We start from the raw sequence: 27,391 nt of genomic DNA, 5'->3' as shown, positions 1-27,391 counted from the left end.
GCCTGGTCCCTGACCACCGGTCTCTGACCAGGCTGCCCAAAAGAGCAGAGGATTTTGGAGTGGGGAGCCCCAAATCCACAGCTTTGACCTGAAAAGTGCCCAGACCTTAGGTGGGGGTCAAAGCCAAACCATGCCCCCAGGCAGCGTACGTCCCCCCCCAGCAGACCCTGTACCCGCCAGGGCTGACCCCCAAACCGCTGGGAGCACCCGCCCCAGGCACCGCGGCAGAGACACGGCCCATCACAGTGCTGCAATGCCTTTTGGTTTTGGCTTTTTGTTTTGTTTTTTTCTTTTCTGGTCTTTTATTTAAGAAAGGAAAAAAAAAAAAAAGAGAAAAAAAAAAAGAGACACAGTGGTGGGTAACTTCCGATCCAGAAATAATCCGCTGCCAGCCTCTGCCTCCCCACTCCACCGGGTGATGCTGGGGGGGGGAGCTCCCCATCCCCAAGCGCTTGGTGCCCACGGCTGTGACTGCACCACAGCCCGGGGACCCCCAGCCTGCCAGCCCTGGTAGCCGGGGTCCCCACAGGGTTAACCTGGGCTGGGGGGGTCTCCTGGGTGAACCGGAGGGGCTGGGAGCCAGTGCCAGCATGGGGTGACCAGGGAGGCATTGGCTTATGGCAGTCAGAAGGCACCAGGGAGGCTGAGCCTGGCTCCGGGCATCCCGCTGGGCTGGCACTGGGGGAACTGGGCTGGCAGTGGGAGACTCGGGCCATGTCTGGTTGTGGGTGTCCCCACCCAGGCTTGGCCCCCCCCCCGGGGCACTGGGAAGCCCCAGTCACCACCTCCCGAGCCACATGGTAGCACTGGGGAGGGGGAGCAGAAACCAGGGGCTGGTCCTGGAGATCCCAGCAGGGCTGTTGGGTCAAGGGGCCCAGCACTGGCCCCAAAGCTGGGAGCAGCGGGAGAGGCAAGGGCAGGCAAGCTCACAGGCAGCAAGCTTGCTGGGCACCCCCAAACTGCCCCTGCCCAGGGGCCACAGCCCTTCCCGGGCACCAAGGGGGCAGGGGGGGCAGAGGCAGCCATCCATGGTCCCTAAGGGATGCTTGTGTGACAAACATTACTGTCACCATCCCCCAGGGCCCACGCCTGGCATGGGATGGGATGGGGGACAGCAGGTGATGGGCACAGCGGTGCCCAGGCTCGTGGCCACGGGGCTCCAAACCCTGTGGCTGCCACCCTCCCCTCCTGCCTCACCCAGCATCACCCGCAGCGTAGGGCAGAGGGCTCTAGGTTTGCGGCTTCCCCCCAACATCCACGGGGCAGCAAATCCCTGAACCAGCACTCACCTCCAAAATTGTGCAACCGAGTGCAGCAAAGGGGGTTGCCTTCAGGAAGTCCCCACCCACCACCTTCCCCCAGTGTGGGACATCTCTCCTCTTCCACCCCCTGCACAGCAGGACCCACAGCATCATCCCGCCCCGTCCACCACCAGATGCGCACACCCCCCCCCAAAGTTCTGACCTCATCCACCTCTGCCACCGGGCTTGCCCCCCTTGTCATGGGCCAGACAGTAAAGGGCAAGAAAAGAGCAAGGCCACCGATGTGCCTTCAGACAGGGCGAGGACGTGAGATGCGCGGAACAGAGAATGCACAGGAGAGCCAAATTTGGGTCTCCAGCCCCAGGGAAGCAGCTGGCGTGGTGTGGCATGGCGTGACGTGGCACGGCGTGGCATGGCATGGTGTGGCGGCCCCCTCCCTCCCGCCCTGTCCCCTCTGCCCCTGTGTTAAGCGATCTCTTTGATTCTGCGGATGTAGTTGTGAAGCTCTTCGGGGTCTTGCAGCCCCATGTCCTGGCAGACCCACTCCAAGTCCTCCTCATCGGCGATGGGGATGGAGTTGTAGGCCAGCTCCTCGGAGGGCAGCGTGGCAAAGGTGGTGAACTTCACCCGCTTCCGTTTGGAGGTGGGTGAGTTGAGCGGGTCCTCACTCTGGTCCCGTGTGGAGCCCCCTGAAGAACCGTCCCCACGACCATGGACCTGGCTCTGCACACTGGTCTGCGAGCTCCCGCTGCTGTGGTGGTCTCCATGGCAGCAGGTCTGGACATTTTCCAAGGGGTTCCCAGGGCTCTCAGGCTGGGGGGAGAGGTCATTGTGAGCCCGCAAAGGCTGCCCATTGCCCAAGAAGACCCAATGGTGGGAATGGTCCATGTTGGTCTGGCCTTCAGGTGGGATGCGTTTGTGCCGATATTTCAGCACAAAGACAATGCAGTTGATGAGGAAGACCAAGATGGCCAGGCAGAAGACGCCCAGGAGGGCATACATGCCTATCTCAAGGTCTGTCAGCCCCCTGGTCACCTGGACAAAGCCAGTGGGGATGGTGGGGAAGTCCTCGGTGGGGTGAGACGCACTGGACATCCTACCGTCCTCACTCGGCTCTGCTTTCCTCTCCACCTCTGCCCGCAGGGTGGTACTTGCCCCCGTCTCTGCCAGCCCCGACTTGCTGGGCACGTGGTCATAGTCATAGGTTGGGTCCTCCTCAGACCCAAAGTGGACCCGCACGCTGGCCAAGGCTGTGAAGAGCACACTCTTGCGCTTGGTCTTCTGGCAGCTCTCGCAGATGACCAGCTCAGCCCGCAGCAGCTCCCCCGCGCCCTCGCTCTCCGCCACCACCAAGGGGAACGCCCGGTCCTGGGTCACCGAGACCACCTTCTCGTCCAGGCTGCTCACCACCAGGTTGTAGTCCTTGGGGTCGTAGAGGGAGAGGGGGGCTGTGGTGCCATCACTGTAGGAAATCCACAGGCTCAGGAGCGCTTCCTGTGGGACCAACACAGGCACCGGTTGCCCAGCACGATGCCAGTCCCACCTGCAACCGCCTGTCCATCCCTCCACCCACCTGTCCTCCTTTGCATACTTCTCTCCACCCAATTCACCTGTTAACCCTCCACCATCCATCCTGTTCCTTCCAACCATCACCTAGTTTTTCCCTTTTGCCTGTTCTTCCCTCAGTGTTCCCCATGCTTGCCCAGGCCCACCCAAAATACCAGCCCCAGAGGTGCCAGATGTGGCCACCACAGCTGAGCCAGGAACGGTACAGGATTTCTTCCAGACCCCTTTGTCCCCATGGCTGTGTCCTGTCCCCAGGCTGAGCAGGGTTGGTTCACAGGTCTGTGTGAAGTTTTCTGGGGTGCTTTGGGGTCACTGGGGTGGAGGACAGTGGGTGCTGTGAAGGCCTGGGATGACTCTGGGCAGGATTTGGGAGGGCAGTTTTGCAGACGGAGCCCTCACCCCACCCAAAATTCCCCATTAGGCCCCCCAAGCCCAAATACACCCCCCGGCCTCACCTGCTTGAAGAAGCTGAGGGTTTGCTGCACGGATGTGCGGGCAACGATGGTGTGGCTATTGCCAGGGCTGGGGTGGAGGGACAGCGAGAGGCTGGAGACCACCTGGGCCTTCAGGTCCGTGATGCTGACCTTCTCCTCCGCCACCGTCACCAGCGTCTCACCCAGCACCGCCTCCACGAGCGGCGACACGACCTGCAGAGGACGAGGGTGCCTGCCACCGCCTGCCACCACCAGCCAGGCTGGCAGAGGGGCAGAAAGGCAGCCTGGGGGTACCTTGAAGAGCGTGGTGCCTGGCTCCCTCCCAGCCAGTGTGAAGCTGTCCACCATGCGGGCCACCCGTGGGTCGTCCACACGCATGAAGTCACTGACCAGGTCGGTGACCTCCACCAGCCAGTCGGGCCCCAGCATGGTGACCACCTGCCCTGTGCCCTCCGCTGCCGTGGTGTGGAACTGGGTGAAGACCTGCAGCGTGGCGTGCTGGTACTGCAGGGCACAGCCCCGGCTCTGCTTCCGCTCCTCTTCCTCCTCCTCGTGCTCGCTGTCCCGCACTGACCTGTGGGATGGGGCAGCGGGTGGGCAGTGCTACCAAGCTCCCCACTGCCACGGCTCTTCCATCCCCACAGGAGAGGGGTGTCCGGGCATGGAGAAAGACAAGGTCACCAAAAAAATCGTGGCTCCTGGCCAAAAGATGCCTGTTGCCCATGAGGTCTCCGAGAGCTTTAGCAGCACCTGGTAATAGGGTCACCAGCATCTCTGCCCCCTAACCAGCTCAGAGGACAAGATATCCTGGGTTGGGATGGACACCTGAAGGTCTCTTGACCTCAAAGCAGGGCTAACTTTGGAGCTAGGCTGCTCCTGGCCTCATCCAGGGAAATTCTGACCACTGCCAAGAATGGATGTTCCCAACCAACTCCAGCATTTGTCCAACCCCATTGTGAAACTTTCCTCCTTCCATACAAACATACAACCTGTGTCCAGGATCTCCCACCTTTCCACTGAGGACCTCAGAGATGACTCTGGTTCCATCACTTTTAAAACTCCCCCATTAAGTAACTGAACCAGGCAATGAGACCACCACCACCTCCACCTTGCCTTCTGCAGGCTGGACAGACCCCAACCACAGTGGTTCCGCAGCACCCACCTCCTGTCTGGCAGGATGGGCACCCTCCAGCCCTTCACTTGGCTCAACCTGGCATCCGAGAGCTCGATGTGCAGTGGCAGTTTGGGCACCCATACCGTCATCTCCAGTGGGGCAGAGAGGTGCTCGTAGGTGAAGGTGACCCGGGCGCTCATGGAGCCCCGTGACTCCTTCCCGCTGACGAAGACGTAGTCGCAGCTGCTGGAGACCTGGAAGAGGAGGGAGGATGAGGGGTTGCAATGCTCCTGCAGACACACCAGAGATCCTGGCGGGAGGCTGCCTGGAGGATGGGAAATACCAGAGGGGCAGAATATTACCTGGCACATACCCGGTTAAAGGTGGCCCAGGAGCGTGGACCTCCTCAGAGTCCCTGTTCAGATGTGTGGGCACACACACATTGTGGCCATAACATGTATTTCCCCCCAGCCCAGTTCCTCTGCCAGTCCTTGCAGGCACCTTCATTTGGTGCTTCAGCTTCCTTGGCCTCCCCCACCAAATGGCTCAAGCTAGAGGCACCCATGAGTGCTTCACAGAGGCTGCAAATTGCTCATCCTGGACATTTGCCCAAAATCTCCTCCACCCACTCCAAGAGGGCACAGGCAGCCAGCACAGACCAGCCCCATGTCCATGCACACCAGTGTCCCAGTACCCACCAGTGCCTCGTCCCCATCCCTCCTGTGAACCCCAGAAAGCACTTCCTAGAGTCCAACTGAATCCTCACGTTCATCTTCTCGCTCTTTCTCTTTTAACTCCCATTTACACAAATGCCATTAGTTAAATTTGCTATAAACCAAATACATCCTGCAGGGGCCACTTATTATCGACCGATCCGAGCCAATTAAGGAGTTAAGAGGATGCCACTGCAGCATCACCTGTCTTTTGGCTTAGGCCATCAGAGTCAACAGCAACTTCTCCTTCCCAGCAAGGGGGCAGGAGACAGCCAGGCTGGGGCAGCTCCAACCTCTCATCTGCAGTGGCCCCACGGCACAACCCTGACCCCCTCTCCCCCACCCTACACCATCAGGAATCGCATCTGAGTTGTGTGCTGCCAGGGAAAAATAAAACCTGTTTGCTCAGCCAGCAGTGCAGCCGCTTTCAGACACACCAAGCATCTCAGCAGTACAGAAGGGCTTATTTCCAAGAAGCTGCTCTCCCACGTGGATACTCTGATGGCTGATAAGGAGTCGAGTCCACACTGCACAGTAGCTGAAAGCAGAGGTGATAGCATCACTGTCTCTCTCCCCATCTTATCTTTGGGCACCTGTGGTCATTCAGCTGCAGGAACTTTGTATTTCCGAGCCCAGAAGCAGGGCAGGAGCCCACTGCAAGGTGCCAGTGGTCCCTGGGGCCAGTGGAGGAGGCAGAGATACCAGCTCAGCACGTCTGAAATGACAACCTCATCTCTGGCAGGGCGGCGTCTGAATAAAGATGAGCTCCTGGGCAAATCTTCCAGTAAAGGAGTGCTCTGGATATTGTGCCATTTATCACAATAAATATGATGGGATGCTGCTTGCATTACCTTAGCTAATAAATCCCCCCAGCATCATCTTCTGTGGACCACTCACTTTGCAACTGGGGGGGGTTGAAACTATGACAACAAAAAATCCCAGCACATCAGGCCTGTCCTGATGATGGAGTGACTGCAGATTAGCTTTTAAATAAAGTGCATGCTTGTTCGGAGAAACTTCCCGGATTTGCAGCAAGGCATCGGGAAGCGAGAGGCTGAAGTCTGCCCGGGCTCCGAGCCAATGCACCGCTGGCTCCGCTTCTGTGGCCAGGAGCTCCCCCCTTGGCACGGCCTCAAGCATGGGATCAAGCCGACACAACTTCTCCAAGGCCCTTGGGAGTGGGAAGAGCCGCCGTGGCTGGTGGCACCCCGTGTTGGCCAGCCAGGGGTCCTGGCAGTGGCTGTGGGTGACCAGGGTCCCTGAGGTTCAGTCCCACTGAGCCGACTTGTGTCTGGTGGGTCCTGAGGCAGACGTGGACTCTTGGGAAAGGTTCACAGAGCAGGTGAGGGTGAGCATCCCCCATCGAGCATCCCTGGCAGCAGAGGTGGCCCTTCCACTCCCTGCGTGTCCCTCGACACGGACACAGCCCCCACGGCCACCACATGGGCAGGCAAGAGGGATTATTTCTACGCTACCTTGAGCGACGAGGTCCTCCTGGGCTGCGCACAGGCAGTCACTCTGTGTCACCACAGAAGGGGGTGGACAACTCCCACCCGTGCTCTCCCACCACCCTTCACAGGTGGCCCTGGCACCTTCACATCTGTGTCTACAAGTCCAGGACGTGTTCCCTCCACGTTACACATAAGAGCGACCACCACTGAGGCACAGGCAGCGTGGGGAGAAGCAGCTCCCCAGCCCTCCTTCATGTTAAATTATTTACAGTAACAGAGAGCACATCCCACTATGTAAGCTTTGATTTATGTAACAGGTTTATAGCCCTGACACCGTAATCATACTCCCCAATCTCAGCAGGTAACTGAGAGCTCCCTCGGAAATGAAGCTCCGGCACAAACACAAAATAACTCAGCAAGAAATTGCACAGGGCTCCGAGCGGCGAGTGGGATGCGAGCAGGAGGTGAGCTGGGGCTGGAGGGCTGCTCCATGCATTATTCATCCCAGCTCGTGTGCATGTGTCTGCTCCCCCCCAGGTCTGGGGACAGCATGTAAATAGATTTATGAGTAGAAAGGCAGCACATTAAACAGTTTAAGTGTCTTGGAGTCCATCCTGAAGTGTATTATTGCTCCAGTGTTTTATCACACTGCGGAGGACCAGTCTCCATAAATTAGACCCGGTGCTGTAAATCGCACAGATCGGAGTTTGAGTCAAGAACTTGGGTAAACAGTTTGTGACACCGGCTGTCACCCGCAGACCACTGGGAAGAGCGAGTCCCAGCGGGGCTGGGGCTCTGCCTGTCACCCCTGGCTCAGCTGGGGGAGCGCCCGGTGGCTCCTGACAAGGGGAGAAGTGGGTGTCCCCCAGGCGGGGGGACGTGGGACAGCCCAGCCCCGCAGCATGGCTCACTGCCCCTGCCCGACACAGCAGGGACAGGGCAAGGGTGGGCTGGGTGGGTGCATGAAGAGAGAGGGGGGTGGGAGGCGTCTGGGAGAAGGTAACAATGTCTAGGGGTGGATGGATGCGTGGGGGGATGGAAACGATGACAGAATAACATAGGCAGGTGGATGGATACATAGAGAGATAGAAAAATGTATATGGATGAATAGGTCTCATCATGGAAAAATCATGGCTGGATTTGAGGACCAGCTGCTGCCTCAGCAGCTGGGGTGGATGTGGGGGCAGTCGCTGCTGCTTCAACAGGGAGCCTTTTGCATTTGCCTAATCAGCATCTCTCCCATGCAGCCCATCTTGCTCCTGTCCCTCGCCCCCTTTTTCCCTCTGTTGTTCCCAACTGCCCAACTCATCCTCCCACACCTTGCTGGAGCCAGCCCCGGCCTGAGCTCAGCCTGGCAGCGGATCCAAGAGGGAGATAAACATCACCTGGAGGCACGAGCGAAGCCACTGATGGAAACGTGCAGCTCACATGGCGAGGTCACAATATTTCACCTTAACACTACTAAGTGCCGTGATAACCCATAGTTATTGCTGCTGTCTGGTGCCAGCCCGCACAGCGCTGGAGCATCCCGCAGCCTCTCTGGGAACAGTGACAAAGAGTCTCGTCCTTCTACCAACAGATTCCAGGGAGAGGAACACGTGGACTGAAGCCACTGAGGGGATAATGATGCTTAGGATGAGGTGGGTCTGTGCAGCACATCAGCTCATCCACCAGCCCCAGCTCACCAGGCTCCAGGTTGGGCTACTACTGGGGTCAGTGCCCTGGAAGAAGCTCAGCCCCTTGCTGGGTCACAGAAGTCCCCTCCCCACACCCACCTTGATGATGTCTTCATTGTTGGACTTGCATTCAACCATAGCCGAGACATCCACGACGACACCGCTCAGCTCAATGGCAATGACCTTTACAGGAATGGCCACCGTCCGCCCCGTCAGGATGGCCGTGTTGATGATTTCTGTGTCCTGGGAAGGGGGTGCAAAGGGGACCATCAGGCCAGAGGCAGCCGGTCCCAGATCCTGGCTGGCCCCTCTCTTGCTCCAGCCCTGGGGCAGAGAAAGGCCTGTGGGTGGGTGGGTGAGTTAGGGGTGGGAGGTAGGGGTGTACAGGTGCTACAGGGCAGATGGGCTGGTGGGAAATACCTCAGGGGAACCCAACCCAATCCCCAACATCAAATCAGATAAGCTAAGCAGAGGGCAGGAGCCCACTCACCATGGCCAGGGGCACAATGGCCCTGATGTCCCTCTGGATGACCGTCAGCTCTGTCACCACCTTCTCCAGGTCGGGCGGGGGGTTGCGGCCCCGGTAGTCGATGTGCCACATGATGCGGCGTGTCACCGACTGGCTGGTGAAGTTCTCCATCTCGAAATCCAGCTGCATAATCTCAGAGGAGGAGTCCCCGTCCCTGGGCAGGGGGACGGGCGGGGGAGGCGGTGAGCTGGGAGCCCCGGGCCCTGCAGGTGCCCCGGGGATCAGCAGAGCATCCCTGGCAGGTCTCTTTTCGGTTCCCCCATGCCTGCTGGGGGGACTGTGCTGTGGATGCCACCACGATGCTTGCTCCCAAAAACAGCAGCCCCGATCCCCAACTCTACCAGGGGCTGCTCCAGTGGCAGCCTGCAGATTCTCATGGGAATCCTCCCCGTGGGAGAGAACTGCATTTCACTGCCTCTCCCCAACAGGAGAAAAACCTCAGCGGCTCAGGCAGGCACTCTCCCAAGGCTGCTGGGTGACTGATTATCACAGGGTCAGTGTGTGGCCACAGCCCCAGGGGACGGCGGGTGGCTGCAGGTGCTGCCCTCATCTCCTCAGCTCTGTCTTCCCGGCAGCACTGCCAGATTTACCACCCCGGGCTGCTGCCACCAGCATGCTCATCTCATGCAGGTCAAACCCCAAGTGTCCCACACCCAGGAGGGCAGCATGCTCAGGGATGGCAAGTAAGTCCCTCTACTGGAGTCCAACCCAAGCTGTTGACTCTACAGACCCTTCCAAGGGGATCACGTGGGGAAACTGAGGCACGGGAGAAAGAGGCTCAACCACAGACAATAGATGGGACAGCACTGAGCTGGGACTCGGGGCAGGGCTGTCCACAGCCTGCACAGGCAGCCATGGGATGGATGGGATGGATGGGCAGGGGATGAGAGAGGTAGACAGGACCCCAAGACCCCACACATTTAATGCTGCTGCTGAGGACAGCAGGACCCAGAGCTAACGGACAGGGAGTGAACTCTGGGGCATCCCTGAGGCAGGACGGGATGAAGAGGCTGCACGCTGCCAAATCTGGCACATAGTGCCAGTCTAAGGGGACGCGGGGACTCAGCAGCTGGTGTCCCTTGTCCTCTGTGTCACGTCCTGGACACAGGCTGACAGCAGCAGCATAGATCACTCTCCCATCCCTATGAGCAAACCTCCCCAGATGCAATCCTGCCCTCCCATCTCTGCATCCAACCTGCAAATGCCTTCGGGGGACTCAAGGTTCAATCCCCTGCCAAGCCAAACTTCTCCAATGCTCCCCAAAAACAGAGCATCCCCAAGGGGACACCCTAGAGCCCCTGCCAACCACCAAGCCAGCAAAAGTCCCCCTGGAACAGAAGGAGGGAGGAGAACAAGGAAAGGTAAAATCCCTACGGAGGAGGAGCCAGAACTGGATCTGCTCTCATCTCACAGTGTAGCATCCACTGAGAACATCCCATCGATCTGGGGGTGCAGGATACAGTCGGGTTTCTCTCTGAGAAATATATAATGAACGAAAGGGAGCAGAGGAAGAGGAGAGCAAGAAGCCAGGGCTGCTCCAGGCAATGGCAAGCCCTACTCCCACAGTGGGGCTTTGCAGCAGAGCTGCTGCACGATGGCTGGTGGGGTTCTGCTGGGACTTTGTGCCCCCAAGGCAGCTATGGGGGTGCAAGGGGAATCGCCAAAGGCCATCTGGAAGGGGATTTGGCTGCTCGGTGCCTCTTCCAACGCAGAAGTATTAAATACAGCTGCAAAGAGCCAGGTTCAAAGGTGATCCAGAGTTGTGTCTTCATGCCAGAGGCAGTTTGATGCTGGGACTCCTCACCATGGGGTGCCCCCAGGCATCCAAGAAGCCCTGTCAGGGGCCAGGCACCAGACATCTTCTATCCTCCCCAAGTATTGTCTGCTCTCAGCCACAGCAGACACAAGAGTGGGGCTGCCCAGACTGGGGGAATAATTTAGGATGCAGCTGCTGGGGTGCAAAACATCCAAAATAGGCCATTATCACCCCAAAGCTCAAGGCCCTCACCCTCTCCCTACACAGCCAGCACTACCAAAAGCCCCCAGAGCCCTGTCGAAACAAACTCCTCCGGCTGCACAGCCTGGAGGGCAACACAGCTTTGAGTCATTCATACCTTCCATTCTGTTAATATTTGATGGAGTTGTTTGTCTAAAAGGTGATTGTAATCACTTTAAATTCATTCTCCGTCTCTAACCTTTCCAGGCTGATTTGAAGCGGCGGCAGCAGACAGGGAGAGGGGGAAGGGGGAGAGAATCTCGCTGCCGGCAGGTCTAGCAGCCACGAGCAGGGATGCTGGGGTGGCTGTGCAGAGGGTGGTTGGCTTCTGGCCCTGGGGACTTCTGATGTCAGCCACAGGGCTGCAGGCTTGGATGCTGTGGCTACATTTTGTGTCAAAGCACTGGTGTGGGGTAAAGGAAAATCCACCCTCCGGGTAAGCCTTTTGGAAGGGTTTTCTGCAGACAGCTTTTGAGCTCACGTTCAAAGCAGACAGAGCTGAGGATGATCTCTGTTCTGTAAGATCTCGTCCCCAGCTTCGCTCAGTTTGGGTGGAGGGCAGAGATATGGGGAGATTTCCAATGAAGAGTGCAGGAATGGCTCAAGCACATCAACACACTTTAACTCAGCTCCTGGAGACACCTTGTCACCCTTTGCCCAAAGACACAGTGATGGCCACACCACAGCCTGGGAACAATTGCTTGCCAGCACTTCAGAGTCTTTGCTGTTGGTGGTTTTGATCCCGTGCCCATCCCCTGCCCTTGCTCGTCGTGTCCTGCCCACGCGGGTGCAAGGAGTAAAGCTGCCCCTCACCCTTGCAGCCCCTGTGTGCTCACAGGCCACAGCGTCTTCCCTTCGCCAGGCTGAGCAGCCTCTGGGTCTTTAACTCGGCTTTGTGGGTCCTCACCTCTTTAGATAATTCTCATTTCTAACCCCTGGACTCTCCTCAACTGACCCGAGCCTTTCCTGGAGCCCCAGGAGTGGGCATCATCCTTGTGTCGAGCAGGGCAGAACTGGCTCTGCCCATCTCAGGTGCTACCTTGGTTCGTGCTCTCTATCCAACACTCATCCATCACCTCAGGGGCCAGACGGGACCTTGCCTGGGAACCGCTCCCCTTCCTTCCCAGAGACACCAGGATACTCAGCAAACAGCTGACTATCACGGCATTAAAACTTCTTAAAAAATTAAAATACTTCCACCCCAAACTGGGGGATTCTCCACGGCTTCACAATTCAGCCCCAAAATTCACGACGTGTGCCCACCAGCATCTGGCAGGGCCAAACAATCCCAGCTCAGAGCCAGGGATGCAGCTGCTAAATGGTATCGATGACTTACAAGCACTTTACTCAAGCCCCAGCCTGGTCACCTGTGCTGAGCATAGAGTAGATTCCACCTGAACGCAGGACCTCACACAGCTGCCTGCCTGACCACAACCTGCCCACCTCAGGCCACAAAACCCACCTTCACCCACCCTTTAGCCAGCTGCACGATGCCAGCCGAGGTTAAAAAACACACAAAAAAATTAAGCCCCTTCCCACATCAGCGCAGGAGTTACCCCAGCCTCAGATGGACTCAGAGTTTGACCCCAAAACTGCTCAAGTCCCACAGTCTGGGCTGCGCACTCCCGTGTCTCCGTTTCCCATGTCAGCACCCACGTGGCACCGCAGCCAACCAGGCACCCAGGATGGGGATGAAGGGAGAGCCCCTTCAGGCCAAACCCCAACAATTTCCACAACACCCCCAGGGCTGAGGGAGGGGGATAACGGGGACCCCCTACCTGGGCCCGTCACCGTCCACCCTGGTCACGTCGACAGTGGCAGTGGAGTGTTTGCCGCCCGTCAGCAGCTCTGAGCTCACCAGCCACTGCCCGTTCCTCGACTTGGTGCTGAGCAGGTTGACGCCTTTCTTGGCCTTCACCCTGTGGAGAGCAACGATCAGGGCCAGACCCTCACCCCCAGGCACCCCTGGACCCCCTGCAGTCCCCTGCCATGGGTGCAGGGGGATTTTTCGTTCCCAACCCCTCCTGGCTCGAGCAATCTCACCCCAGGTCCCAGGTTCTCTTTTATATGGGATTTTGTTCCCCTTCCCCATCACCCCTCCAGCAGGATTTTGGTCCCCCAGCCCCAGTGCTGCCCCCCAGGGCAGTAACACCCCTGTGGGGCTGGGCACCCCTGGGGTAAAGGAGGGGAGACCCTCAAGTGCCACGTCCTTGTGCCAGGAGCTCACTGCTGGCCTGGTGGCCACAGGGACACTTGTAAATGCCCTTTGAAGAGACGGGGCCAGGGCTTATCCCCTCATCCTTAGGGACATGCAGCAAAGAGGGTCCCCCCACACAATTCCCAGTACCAGAGTGCTCAGCACCTCCTGCCCACTGCCCCATTCTGCTCTCACCCCGGCTCTGGGGCAGGATGGGGGAGGACATGGGGAGCCCCCACTCACTCTGCAGCAGCCCCATGGCTGTACTGCACCTCATCCCCGGAGTGGCTGTGAAGAAACCCACATCTGCTGGCAGGGCCCTCCCAGTGCAACTGGGAGCACTGGGAGGGCGAAGGCAGCAGTCCATAGTGGTGATGCAGAGAAGGAAACCCTGAATAGACAGCCCTGCCCTGCCCTTCCCTCCAAAAAGCTCCCACTGCAAGGCCTCAAAACGTTGCAAAACCTCGTGGCAGCTGCTCCTCTAGCCTCTCCCACCTTCGCAAAGCCCCACCAGACCCAGACCAGCTCCCAGCAGGTCTCATAACACACCCTCCCCATCCCCTCCCAGCCGAAACATCCACCCCCTCAAAAGGCGGGGGCACCCCGAGACCTCACCTGAGCGTGAAATGCTCCACGGTGGAGTTGGACATCAGGTAGAGGAGGATGCTCAGCACCTCACCGGGCTTGAGGGGCTTGTCGGGCAGGCGGATGAAGATGTTGCCATCCAGTCGGTGCTCCTGCATGGGCTGCCCGAGGAGGGGCTGCAGGAGGCTGACGCTGCCAATGCGCAGCAGCGGGTGCTGCGTGGGACCCTCGGTCCTGGCTCCCCCAGCACCCCGGCGGGGGACCGTCTCCCCAAGGCACTGGCCCGCCCCGTCGGGGGCATGCAGGGTGTAGTACAACTCGGCTTGCTGGCTCTCGCCGGGCACCTCCAGGCTCTCAGGGCTCTTCCGCCGGCCCAGCGGCACAGCCGCGGGGCCGAACCAGGCGTGGGGCAGCTCTGCCTGCACCAGGCACATGGCCAGGCTGCCCCGCAGGCGACACGAGCTCTTGATCTCACGGGCGTCACGGAAAGCATGGAGCTGCACGCAGGGCAGCCGGTCGGTGACGTCAAAGTCATCCCAATCCCGGCCGGCTACGTAGAAGAGCACTTGGACCACGGGCTGGTTAGCCACCAGCCGGGGCTGGATGATGAAGGCGCGCACCTTCCAGTTGACGGTGAGGCGGTCGGGGACCTCCAGGGTGCTGGAGGGCTGCAGCTGCTCCTTGGGGAGCACCAGCCCCGTGCTGAAGGGCCCCAGAGTGACGTTGAGGACAGGCAGCTCCTTGGTCTGGAAGACGACGAAGGGCTCAGCACGTTGCAGGGGGGTGCTGCTGTTGCCCACCGGGCTGGCTCCCACCTCCTTGAGGAAGAAGGCCAAGCGGGTGTTGGACAGGCGGTAGCTCACGGGCAGCGTGATGGCACCAGGGAGCTCAGCGGGCTCGGGGCTGGGGGCTGGCCCCTTGGCATGGGCTGTGAAGGGGACGGAGAGCACAGGTTAGTGTGGTGCATCCTCCTCCAGAGCATCTCCTGAGCCCCAGAGCAGGGAGAAGAGACCCAGGCGGGAAGAGACCAGCCCCATGGCAAGGAGGAGCTGGTGCTTCAGCCTCCAGACCCCTTGCAAGGGCAGCGAGAGTCTGGCTGGGTTTCTCTCCTGCAAACCAAAACCACAGAAAGCCTCCCCAGGACCTCGGGCATCGTTGTGATTCCCAGCAGGTGGCTCCAGCCTCACCAAACCCACCCTCAGCATGGGATGAGCCACCCAGCAAGGAGGGATGCTCAAAAGCTGCCCAAGGCTGGGCCAGGGCATGTTGAAGCCACATCCAAGCTCAGTGTTGCCCCTGGGGAGCCCGACGCACTGGTCACCCACCCCAGCACCCATGCCAAGACACAGCACGGATCCACTTGTAGAAATAGGGCATAACTGGCTACACCCCTGCTTCAAATGCGAGGAGAAAAGGATGCTGAGTTTCTCCAGAGGCTGGTTAACAAAACTTAGGTAGGCCCAGGCTAATTTTTGGATGGCATATCCCACCAAGTATCTATAATCAAGGCTTTTCTCTTGCTTTTAGCTTCCAGATCACAAGGGGAAGGTGGCTAAATCATCTCCTTCACCCCAGATCTGCTCTGTCCCCAGGAGCTACCTGTAAAGGCAGTGTCACGGCCAGTCTGTCACTCATCACCCACCCAGGGGTGCCACCCACATGGTGCCACCCCTGCGCTCCAAACGTGGCCCAGACCTAATTTTTCCAGGCACGGACACAATCTGGTGAAAAAGTGATTAAGATGATGTTGGTGCCACCTTGTGCAAACCCCAGCAGCGCCCAGGTCTGATGGCCCTTAGGAAATCCATTTTGTTCTTCATTTTGACCATTTTGCCTTAAAAAAAAATAAACACCACACAGGCAGAGCAGGCAGCCCCTGTGCAGGCAGCACACGGTGCCTGCTGGCCACATTCTCCCATGGGCTGGAGCCACCCGAGACCCTCAGAGGGAGCTGGCTACCCCCCTGCTGCGGCCAGCAAGCAAAGAGAAACCCCACGAAAATCTTTCTGCTCAAGCAAATGCTGCGAGAGGGGGTCGGTGCGGAGCCAGGCCGACGGCACGTGCTGCGCCGGCAGCTGCGGGAGCCTGGAAGACATCTCAAGGTCTTCGCATCCGCCAGCGGCTGCCAGCAATTCCCAGGAGGCCTGGGTGTCTCCCCCCACCCCCCTCGGCTCTCCACCAGCCCCCCGCATCCCTCGTTCCCCGTGCTGATTGCAACTGCTCCCAAGCGGCTCCCAAGCAGGAGAGCCCAAATTACTTGTGTCAAACGGCGGCGAAAGGCGCTGATGTGACGGCTCAGCCCTCTCCCCGGCGGGGGCTTTGAAGCGTGCTGGGACCTTGGGGCTTTCCCCAGGCGAGAGCATGGTCTTGGCCACGGCTGAAGGGGGAGCAGGACCCCACAGCCCCCCTGAGGACCTCTCTGCTGTGGAGCATCGGGGAGTTGAGCAGCTTAGGGGGCTCATAAAAGGATTAGCACCCACTACAGGGACGGGCGGCGTCCGCAGCTACACTGCCTGGGATGAAACTCGTCTGGGAGCCAGGCAGAGCATTCCCTGGAGCTGATGGAGGCTGGGAACATGCTGCCAGCATCACCAGTGGGGTCACCGTGCCCCCACCACCATGGGCATAGCTCCAGCACCTGTCCTGCTAACCCTGCTCCTGTCAGCTGCTGAGCCTGTCCCGCTCTGCTTCCCCACCCCAGAGAGCCCAGGAGCTGGAGGAGAGGTGCTGAGCCCCAGGAAGCACCCACGGGTGCCACTCTGCTCAGAAATAACCACCAGTGAGGAGCTTTCTGCTCCCCTGGCTCACAGAGATTGATTTCTGCTGAGAAACATGAAGGTTCGCATCCTCCCTGCAGCCCGGCTGACACAGCCACTGCTGCTCCTGCCATCCCCAGCAATTAGGAAAGGGGATTTTTTGCAAAGCATGAGATTATTTGAGGAAAAGGATCCACCAGCTGGAGCGACATGAGCCTGACCGCTTGGGCGAGATACCAGCAGGACGAGGGAGGTGCGGGCAGCCCAGGAAAGAGGCTCTTAACTGACTTACCAAAACAGTGGCAGTTTTTATCCCTTAAAAACCTCTGGGGTTTGGGGAAGGATCAGATCATTTCACAAAGAAAATACACCCAAATACCACCCGACTCAGTGCCCAGCATGGCTCCGAGCAAAACCCAACCCTGGGACAGTGCAAAATGGCTGGTGTCACTGCCTGTCCCTCCGAGGGGAGATCCCCTGTGCCACCCCAGCAAGTGCCCAGCAAGGGGCACCCGCCACCACCCACTGTGCTGGGAGGGCAAAAACAGCCACTTTTTTGTCAGCAATTTGGCACCCAGCCTCGGCTCGTGGCAGAAACCCTTAGCCCGAGCCCCCAGCAACCGTCTCCTTCCTCCTTGCCGTGGGGATTCACTGATGGCAAATAAGGGTTGCACACTGGGGAGGGGGAGCAAGGAAAGCCCCTCTCATCCCTGCAGCCAGGCAGAGGAGATGTCTGCTGGGGACCCTGCTCAACTCAGAGAAGCCACCACGGCAACTGGCAACTCGGTGTGGCCAAGCCCTGCTACGGTGGGCACATGCAGGGTGGCCCTGGCACCGAGCCCATGCACAGACCTGCACCCCGGCCATGGGGAGGGAGGGAGCACAGACGGAGATTAACGCCACGGTCACGATTAGTTCAGCGCAGGCGGATTGCCGGCACCCAGAGAAGCTATTTCCTTCCACAGACAAAATGCATTTAAATGATGCTATAATCTGTCGCCAGGAGGGGGACGGGACCGGCGCCTCCATTCCTTGGCCATAAACTAATCCTGCCGGGAGAGGGTCTAACCCAGCTGTATCCAGCCCGGGGTGGGCGCCAGGAGGGTGGGTCACAGCCCAGCCCGAGCCTCTGCTCCATGGAGGGACAGAGGGCAGGGAGGGAAGGAGAAGGGAGGAAGGAGATGCATGGTTCTGTGGATGCATGGCTGCTGGCTAGGCAGCGGGGAAGAAAGGGTGGATAAGGATAGAGGAATCAGCAGAGAGAACAGAGGGTGCATGGATGGATGGACGGAGAGGAGATGGGCAGACTGGAAACGGCTGGACAGCAAGAGCATAGCTCTAGGAAGAGGGAGAGGAGGCAATGGATGGAAGGATGGAGGGACAGCACAATGGTTCAGGGGATAGAAGGAATCATGGACGGAAGGAAGGACGGACAGCACAACAGCTCAGAGGTGGAAGGAAGATAGCTGGAAAGATGGACAGACAAGCAAAACAGCTCAGGAGACTTCAGTCCCCACACTCCTGCCCCCAGCCCCTGCCCTGGTTTTTTAGCAGCCCCCAGGAGGGAAGGTGGCTCCCATGCCCCCACCTCTGGCTGGGTTTGGGAGGACAGAAGGGTTAAGCCCCGGTCGCTGCTCTGCTCTGCAGCCCACTGCAGTTAACGGCTTTTGTAGAGCCTGACCTGCATTCCTGGGTTTATAAGGCCAGCGCAGAGGGGACCGTATGGTCCCTTCCACCCTCGCAGCTCATCACTGCAAGCAAAACAGCAGATCTCTGTGCCTGGCACCCCCCGGGCTGAGGAACCCCCCCAGCCCCACAGCGGGATGGGACGGGTCTCCTGTGTGTCACCTTGTTCCCATCCCAAGGCAGCCCACAGGGAGCTGGGGTGACTGACCCACAGTGCGGAGAGGGGGGAAGAGAGGGATGGAAATGCACAATTGTTGGTGACCCCCTCACCGAGCCCCCACATCTGTCCAGCCAGATGTGCCCCACACCAGCTGCAGCCATGTGGCCAGGTGGGCCAAGCCGCTTCCCCGGCCCGTGAGGGCACGTGGGGACAGCAGCAGCACCCTCCAGCCATGCCTTAAAGTCAAGACAAGCCCCCCACCAGCCAAGGGGTCTTGATGCCTCTGGGGATCTGCAGCACCTGTCCCCCTTGGTGAGGGCCCCACCACAGGGTTTCACTGGCCACCTCCTGCTCTGTTGCCCCTGCTGGGGGATGCTGGGGTCAGACAGATGGACATACGGGAGAAGAGGCTGACAGACAGACTGGACGTAGCTACAGCTGGTGGGAGATGCTGGCTCCTTCACCCTCCCTTCTTGCCCCAAACCCCCAGCAAACAGGGCATGGCGGGGACTGTGGCTTGGCCCCTCCATCCTGCTCCTGCTGCAGCCTCACCAGCCCCATCCCTGCTCCCACCCACCATCCCGAGGCTGAAGAGCCTCCTCCTCTTCCCCTTATCCAGCACTGAGCGCTGAGCTCCAGCTTAGCCCCAGCTGTCTGCCATAGGGATCACTTTAGCCACACTCCGGGGGGGGACCTTTATCCTGGCTTATCCTATGGGATGTGGTGGGGGGTTCTCAGCATGTATATCCCCACTTAGCAGGGGAAGAGCATATAGGAAAAAGCTCTGGAGAAGAAGACGCCAGAGGGGAGGTTTGAGGTCACGCCAGGAGGGTTAAAATCTCTCGTGGTGTTAATGGGCAGTGCGGGGGGCTTGGTGCATCAGTGGCCACCAAACTCAGCTCCAGGGAGATGCTGAAATACCAGTGACGTGGGACACCAGCCCTGGCCACCCCAGTTCCTGCTAGGCCACCACCACACACCATGGCCACTGCCCGTGGTGGGCCTGCCTGGCCCCCCAGCCCCCATCCCACCATGGAAAAAGCCGGGAAATTCACCCCTAAAGTGATGACTTGAGTTGATACGATGGTGAAACCCACACTAAACACACAGGGAGTGATGGAGGGGCCGTGGCAGGGCACTGTGTTACTGTCCCTCACAGAGGGATTCACACTGCCTTCAAGCCCAACTCAGGACTCCTTTGAAGGAGTTTCACTGGGATTTGGCCACCAGCCTGGCCACAGGATGAAAAGGGATTCCACCAGTGGTCCAAGGCTCCAGCACCCTGTAAGGTGCAGCACCCTGGGGCACAGCTACTGCCTCCAGATCTCTGCAAACACAGGGGATGCTTCTCCCTGACACACAACAGCATCCCTCCCGCAGGACTGCCGGGACCACCAGCCACGCCGAAACCGCTACTTCTCCCATGCCCCCGCACCCCACCCCACAGCCGGGCTGAACCAGGGGAACAAGGGTAGGACATGCTGCTGCCTCCGTTTCCCCACATGGGCCAGATAAGGTGATGGGGTCACGGCCCACCCAAAGCAGAGAGCTAGGGGACCATGGCAAAACCCCACAGCCCCCGAGGAGGATGTCCAGCCTGGTTGTTCCCCACCAGGCCACCAGCACAAATGTCCCAACCCGTGGTTTGTTTAAGCCAGCCTAAAGCCACTGCGCTCCCCAGCCGAGGAGGCTGCAGCACCCCAGCACCTGGTGGTCCAGGCTTTGCTATCAGGGCCAAGCACAAAGAGGAAACACAGGCAACAACGGCCCCAAATGCTGGCTGTCCCCCACATCTGGAGCTCCCAGAGATGTCCCACACCTGCAGCTCCCACAGCTGGATGCCCCAACAGCTGGATGTTCCAGCTAGAGGCAGTCCCAGCTCCCAGAGAAGGGCCAGGCTTGCGGGCCATCTTCCCACCTACCCCGGGAACAGCCATCACACCCATCCCTTTCCGATTTCCAACACGTTATACTCCCACCCAAGTCGGGTCAGCACCTCCAAACACCCTAAAAAACAACAAAGAAGGGAAACAGAGGCCTCTACGCCTCAGCCTCCACTCTAAACTCAGCCCTAACACGAGCCCCATTCCACTCCACGCTTCCAGGGAAAAATACAGCCAGTAATAAAATACAAGCCAAAATTAGAAAATACAGGTGGGCCCCTCATGGAAACCTTCAAAATGTTTCCCAGCAGTCAGAGTCTTGAAAATTGTTTTCAACAACATAAAAGACAACAAGCTCTCCCTTCCCGCTGACGTGCTGAGAGCCTTCACCTCCAGTCCCAGCTAATTGGAACTCAATTAAGTGAATAATTGTTACAAATGTAAAATTACCTGCCCTCGGTGCGTGGCAGTGAGACACCCTGGCTGCGGCCATGAGGAAGAGGGGAGCACAGGGAGCTCCTGGCCCCCAGCTCTGCCCACAGCCACAGCAGTGACGGGGCGACAGGGCTGGGAAGGTCCGTGGCACCAAGGGCCCAGGAGGTTAAACTGGTCCAGGCTTCCCAGATCCAGATAGGAACTGGGTGGGTGCTGGCCAGGAAAACCAAATCAAGTCTTCCTGTGAGTGGCAGCGCTGGCTCAAGAGTGGATTCTCTAGTGTCTAATGCAGGGTTGTGCTTATGCTTGGTGGGCACTGCTGGATTCTCCTTTCCTTGAGACTTCTCCCTCTCCAAAAGGTCCAGCCCGCCTTCATCAGCAGAAGCAATAAGAAATGCTGGTGAGACTCAGCTCCAGGCCAGCAAGCAGCCTGTATTTCGGGGCCAGCAGCACTAAGCAAAAGGGAACCGTCCCAGCACCACACCAGACTGTGGTGCTGAGCTCTGCATTTCCCCCAGGAAATTATTAAAAGGTACAGGGGGGAAAAAAAGCAAGGAACCTAAAAGAATAAATAAACATGGCCTAAATGGGATGTGCTGTGCAGAGGCGCAGCCTGCCATAAATTCCTAGAGCAGCCAAGGCTTTTACGCGGCAGCTACTTTAGAGCAATTTCCACAAATCACGGGAAGGGACAGGCCAGGGGACAGGAGGAGAGGACCTTTACGGAGGAGGAAGAAAAATGAAGAAATTAATTAAACAGGGGCGTGGGGGAAAAGGATGAGGAAGTGCCTGACCACGAATGTCCATAGGGATGCCCAGGGGCTCCAAAGGTAGTGAGGGCGTGGAGAACAGCCTTGGGATAAAGCCGGCAGCCCCTGGCCCCCAGCATATGCTGTGGGGGTTCCTGGGCTGGGGCCTCCCCCATACTGGGTCTCCTCCATGTCAGGAGCTGGGAACAGCCCCCCAGCAGCAGGTGGGCATGGACACTTTCCCCAAATAACCCCCTTAGGGACCCGAAGTGAGAGGACAGACAGCAGGGGAGAGCCCCAAACCCCTGAGGAAGCAGGGACAGGACAGCAGCTCCTGAGGGAGAAGCCCCCAGCATCACAGTGTGGGGGCAGAGGCAATGCAACGACCCCCCCAAAGTCACATGTCCTGCTCAGAACCCCCTGTCCCCCTCTCTGTCCCCTCCCATCGTGGCCAGGAGCAGGAACATCTCCCCAGCACCCTCCAAATCTGACACCAAACATGCCCACTTGGCTGTGCCTTCCCTCCCCACTGCAACCGCCAGCCCAGGCTGTCCCAAGTGACACGTTTCAGACTGATAAGATGCCAATTAATTTCCCCCCCGGTGACATGTGTCAGGCTGTGTTCAGAGCCAGAGCAGGATTCAAGTCCAGAGGCACCCAAGGAACACAAGGAACCACAGATAAACCCAATCCCAGGCCCCAGAACCAGGGCTGGGGTCCCCCATCCACCCCAGAAGCAGAGCTGGGGACTTCACCAGCTCAGCCACCCAGCAAAGCAGCCCCAGCACCAAACCCACACAGCTCTGACACATCCCCTTCTTTTTTGAATTTAGCTGGTACCCAGGAGGAGTGCACCCAGCAGCCACACTGAGCTGGCAGGGGTGGGTAGTGCATTTCCAATCTTATTTATCTTCAAGAGGGAAAACATAGCTTTTCCTTAAAGAACATTAAATTAAAAATGAATTAACTCAACTTTTGCCAGTCCTGGGGAAGAGCCCAGACAGGCCAAGCCCGTTTAAATCAGGGCCAAACCTGCCCCACTGACTCTTGCAGGAGGTGGGAGGTGACAGCACCTGTAAGCGGGGGCAAAGCCACCCCAGCAGCACCCGCTAGGGCTTTTAGCAGAGCTATTGAAAAATCAAGGATGGCAAATACTGTCCAAGTGATGGGAAAATGCTCACCAGCAGGAGACAGTGGCTTCATCAGAAGATTGCGAATTGCCTTGATTGTGGTATCTGCCTGGGAGGCCAGAGCAGCACGCGAGGGGCTTAGCCCCCAGCCAGCAGCAAGGGACATGTACCCGGGTGGGAGCAGCAACGCGTCAGGCAACAGCTTAAGAAAAACGAAGGGACCGGTGCCCAGGAGAGCCACATCCCAAGGACCAGCCTCTGCATCCCAAATCCAGGGGTGTCTGGGGGAGAGGTGACAGTCCATAAATCCCCCAGCCTACCTGGTGCCTCCCCCAGGGTGGGGATCGCTGGGCCACCATCAAACATGACTGGGGGATCCCATTTCTCCCAATTTTCAGGGAAACTGTGAGCTCCAGCCTCCCTTCCCCTTGACGAGGAGCACAGGACTGGCCTCACTTTGCAGCACTGACCCTTTTCTCTTTCTGGTATTGCACACAGGACAAACTCCCTGTGTGGAAACCCACTCCCAAAGGCACTAGTGGGGTCCCCGGCCCCATCACTACACCCCCCACCCCAGGAGCAGTTGCCTCCCTCCCCAGGGGGCTGCTCGTTAGCAGAGCCGTGTATTTAATAATAAAAGACTCTGATTAGATTAGCGAGAGTGACCTTTTCCAGATGGATGGGATGCTCACACAGCGGCAGCGACGGGCGCCGCACAGGAGGGGAATGCGCCGGCAGCTTGCTGGTGCCCCCACACGCCCATCGTGGGCTCTTCTGGCCAGGCAATTGCAAGAGCCGGAAAAAAAAAAAAATCAGATTATGCCATATAAGCACCCCTCCCTCAACCATCATGCCCCTGCATCTCTCGGGATGAGGCCACGTCCTGCTCCACCTCCCAGTTAAGAGCTTGGGGGCTACGGGAGGGGATGGAGCTGGGATGTGCTGGTGGAACATCAGGGATGCTCTGCAGGGACCCGGCTGCGTTAGTTTATCCTTTCATTCCCTTTTTAGGATGCAGAGACGCTGGGCAAGGAGGGACCTCAGCAGCTGGTCACAGTGGGGTGAATTAAATAGTAGCACTTACAAAAATCCCAAAATAGACAGATTTCTAAGATCAGCTGAGCAATCCCCAGCCAGGGTGTTTTCACCACCCAATGCCCTGCCTCAGTTTCCCCCAGCAATGAGGAGGGCTGTGCCCAGGGTGCAGCACCGTGAACACACAGAAGGACGGTTCTGGCCGAGAGGATTAAGGCACCTCAGGCATCTCAAAATCCTGGGTCCAAACCCCACAACTGATGCTCAACAAAATCATGGCTCAGAGGATTTCCAGCATGCTGCCGGTAGCATGCCCCAACCTTTTCTCTTTCCTCAACATCACCAAGAGGTCAAAGGGGGTAGAAGAAAATGCAGTTTCCCGGTGGGGTGTCCAATTTCACCGCCCCATGTCCCAGCACAAGCATCCTGCTGGGATTTAAGATATTGGGATTGGGGGAAGATGGAGGGGAACTTTGCATGATTCCCTTTTCTGCGGCACCAAAGCTAAAACTTGTGCCAGGTTTAATCCAGCTCAGAGGCCAGATCCTGTCCTCTCACACACCTGCCAGGGTGAGGAAAGATCCTATTGCCTCTTCTGGGCTCCCAGCTGGAGCTGAAGGTGCTCGGCCACCCTGAGCCCATCGGCACAGCCAGGGTGGGGGCTGTTAAATAAGCCAACGCCGGGTGTGCAGTCCCAGTTCAGGCGTTAAATGGCAAACGCGGGGTGCACGTTCCCTGTCTGGCAGCGAGTTATTGCACATCTCCACCTGCTGGTCTGGAAACCCCCGGCCAGGAGACACTCCGAGCTGAAATGGGGATGGGGGGTGGTTTGCATTCCCCCTGCCGGGGTTGGAGTGTGCTGGCTGGAGCCCCCCACCAGGGATGGAGCCATGGGCCACAGCATCATCCTTTACCCCCAGCCCCACTTGCCCATGGTAGGAACGAGTGGCAGGAGACAGAGGGGGAGCGGCACAGCCTTGTCCCCATGGGCAGCAGGATGGAGGTGCTGGGGCTGTAGGATCCGGCACAGGACCCCGAGCCTGCCTCGCGTGCCGGGAGAGATGCTGGATAACCCCAGCACCCCTGGACCACTGCCTCTGGGCGAGTGCTGCCTCGGGGAAAGGGGAAACTGAGGCACGCTGCAGGGACAAGGCTCAGCAGGCAGCAGAGAGAAGACGCCAAAGTCCAGGCTCAACCTCACAGACAGCCCAAGTTATTTCGTAAACCGGTGTGTAAATCCTCCCCCGTGCCGCATCCCAACAGGTCCCTCACAGCTTCGCAGCACAACCGCGCTGAGCACAAGCCACCAGCACCCCGGGGCCCCTCTCACAAGCCCCAGGGCCACCCACCCGGGGGCATCCCACCCCGGAGGTGCCACAAAAGCCCTTTCTGGAAGCAGCTGATCCGGGGCCAGCAGCCAAGCAGCTCCCGGGGCTGGCAGGGGAGTGCAGAGAGGGAGAGGCTGGTGCTAAGGGCTGCTCTTAAATAAAAAACAAAGGAAAAGAGAATAAAAAACCCTGGGCAGAGAGCAGGGTGCTGCTTCTCCGCAGGCTGACCCCTGCCACCAGCCTGAGCGATTTGTAAGAAAGGCTGGGAGGACTAGGAGCTCTCAGTCTCCTTTTCTGGCTCCCTCCAGGACCTTTATTTGTCCAGGAAAGGCTGAAGCGGCAGCGAGGGCAGCTGTGCATCCTGGAAAGAGCCTAAAAACTCCTGGCAGCGGCTTCTCTCCCTGCCAGCTCAGGCATCCCCCCACGGCAGCGCAGCGAGCTCCAGCCCCGCATCTGGCACAGGCCCCCCTCGTCTGCTTCACACTGGTAGCACCACCACGGGGACCAGCCCCCCATCCCGCGTCCCCCATCCCAAGGGCCAGATTCTGCCCTGGTGTAAACCTGAGGCCTGCCCCACCGGGCCGTTGGTGTCCCAGCAGCAACAGGGGGGCTTGGAAACGCCCAGGAGACGATGGGGAGCGGGGAGCCGCATCCAGCCCCCGCACCGGCAGCGATTCCCGATGGATCACCCGCACGGGGATGGATGTTTCCCGTCGCCTTCGGCAGCGCCCCCGCCATGGGGACGCGCCGGCCCGGAGCCCCGAGTCTCACCACTGGAAGGAGATCGCGCTCCCCGCTGCCTGCAAACCCCGAGCGCTCTGCCCAGGGAACACCCAGTCTCGGGGTACGGGGGGGGGCAGCACCTGCCCCCCCCAAAGGATACTGTGTAAAGCTGCGGTGCTCGCCAGCCTGCGGCATCTCTGCTCACTGTTGGGGTCACAGGGTTGTTTTTTGGGTTTTTTTTAAAGGATGGGAGCCCCCTGCCAGCTCCCTGCAATGCCGTCAGCATCCTCCCACCTCCTCATTTCACCCCTGGGGGTGAGCAGCTCCCCGAGCCCCTCAAAGAGCCTCAGGGGGCTGCGGATGCCCAAGCCCGAGCCCCAGAAGTGCCTCAGCCACAGGCTGCTGGTGCGAAAATGGAGCCAGGCATGGTCCAGGGACCCCCTCCGGCTCCGGGGGGGTCAGCTGAGCTGGACAGCGCAGCCCCCAGCCCCTGGGACATGCTGGGCTGACAGGAGGGGCCCGAGTGGCTCCCCCCAAACTGAAAGCAGGCCCCCACTTTCCGCTTGGTCAAGCCAGATGCTGGGGAGAGCCGCTTCAGCTGGAGCATCTGTGGGGCTGGGGTTTACCTGGAAACCAGCCGGAAAAGCCATCCGCAGAAAACAGCTCCGTGTCCCCCAGCGTGAGGGACCCCTCTTTGGCCTCGCTCACCGAAAAAAAAAAAGCCCCCGGCATCCCCAGGGCTGTCACCGGGGCAGGCCGGGGCGCCACCACAGCTGGGCCATGGTAACTCAAGGCAAGTGAGCCCCGGCAGCGGGGGCCCCTCTGCCCAGGGCAGCCCCAAACCCCGGGGGGGGACACCAGAAAAAAAAGCAGAGGGATGGTAGAGGCTGCACCCCCAACCCCACACCCCAAAATGATGCCCCCTCAGCAATGCTCGCCCTGTGACCCAGCACAGGCTGGGAAAGTGCCTGGGTGCGGGTCTGGGGGATAAGGGATTGGATAATCGCGGATAACACACACACACACACACACACACACACCCCGAATTTCCCGCTAAAGCAGCTCTGCATTAAGAAGGCAAGGGGGGGGGACACGACACACGGGCATCGAAGCCCCCTCACCCCATGTCCCCCCCGGCACCCCGCTCCCTGCCCGGGGAAACAACCCGCTGCAAGCGCTAGCAAGCACAAGCTGTCATTTTATTAAGCCGGGAATAAACTCTAATCTTTACCCATTCCGCTGGGGGGGGGGGGGGGGGACACGGACACACGACACGGCGACAGAGGACCAGGGGAGGTGGCGGCTGTGTGAGGGGGGGTCCCAGCCAGGCACAGAGGGGAAGGGGCTGCGCCTGGGGAGCCAGATGGGGCTGGAGGGGGGGAGATGGGTGCAACACCCCCCCCACCCCCCCCGCCTACTGCAGACGCAGCAGCACTTACCGGGGAGCAGCAGGGAGCAGAGGCAGCAGAGCAGGGCGGCCGGCCCGGGGGGCACCTTCTCCGGAGAGGCCATTGCAAGATGGGGGGGCACCCAGAAAGCCGGGGGGCCGGGTGGGCCCGGAGCCAACCCCGTGGCAAAAAAAAAAAAAAAAAAAAATCCAAACCAAGCACCAAAAAACCCGCAGAAATCCCCTAAATCCAACCACGTGCGAACCGAGAGCAGCAGCCAACGGCGGAATTTGGGGAGGGGGGGGGGACACGGCTCAGGTTAGGGGGAGCTTGGCTTTGCCCCCCCCCCCCCCCCAGCTCAGCGAGCAGAGCACCCCATCTCCGGTCCCCCACCCCACACCCCAAACCTGCCGCAAACAGCCCCCCACAGCCCCGGTGCCTGAAGGCGACCGGGAGAGAGCCCAGGCGGCGGGGGCGGGTCCCCCTCCTCTTCCTCTTCAGGAGCTCCGGAGGGGGGGCGGGGGGAAAGGGAGAAGAGCACGTGTAACCCCCTCCCAGGAAAAAAGAAAAAAAAAGAAAAAAAGAAAAAAATGTG

The 27,391-nt window shown here is 59.2% G+C and overlaps 1 protein-coding gene across 1 annotated transcript; it reads right to left on the bottom strand.

The window, feature by feature from the left end:
• Positions 1-316: 316 nt before the first annotated feature.
• Positions 317-26,973, bottom strand: TMEM132E (transmembrane protein 132E). Its single transcript, XM_074923015.1, has 9 exons — positions 26,848-26,973; positions 13,554-14,451; positions 12,520-12,660; positions 8,707-8,899; positions 8,316-8,459; positions 4,425-4,630; positions 3,557-3,836; positions 3,284-3,475; positions 317-2,756 (listed from the first exon to the last, which is right to left on the bottom strand). Exons 1-9 carry the CDS (start codon positions 26,918-26,920, stop codon positions 1,728-1,730), a joined length of 3,156 nt encoding a protein of 1,051 aa, XP_074779116.1. The 5' UTR covers positions 26,921-26,973; the 3' UTR covers positions 317-1,727.
• Positions 26,974-27,391: the final 418 nt, after the last annotated feature.

The sequence above is a fragment of the Athene noctua genome, chromosome 19 (assembly GCF_965140245.1).
Source record: "Athene noctua chromosome 19, bAthNoc1.hap1.1, whole genome shotgun sequence".
Taxonomy (NCBI): domain Eukaryota; kingdom Metazoa; phylum Chordata; class Aves; order Strigiformes; family Strigidae; genus Athene; species Athene noctua.
The sequence above is the reverse complement of the archived record's forward strand: the minus strand, read 5'-3'. Positions and strand labels throughout refer to the sequence as shown.

Coding starts and splice junctions, on each gene's coding strand:
- TMEM132E (XM_074923015.1), bottom strand. CDS start 26,920: ATGGCCTCTCCGGAGAAGGTGCCCCCCGGGCCGGCCGCCCTGCTCTGC. Junction 8,460..8,706: donor CCATTGTGCCCCTGGCCATG/GTGAGTGGGCTC, acceptor CCCCCTTCCCAG/GACACAGAAATCATCAACAC. Junction 2,757..3,283: donor CCCTCAGCTTCTTCAAGCAG/GTGAGGCCGGGG, acceptor TTGGTCCCACAG/GAAGCGCTCCTGAGCCTGTG.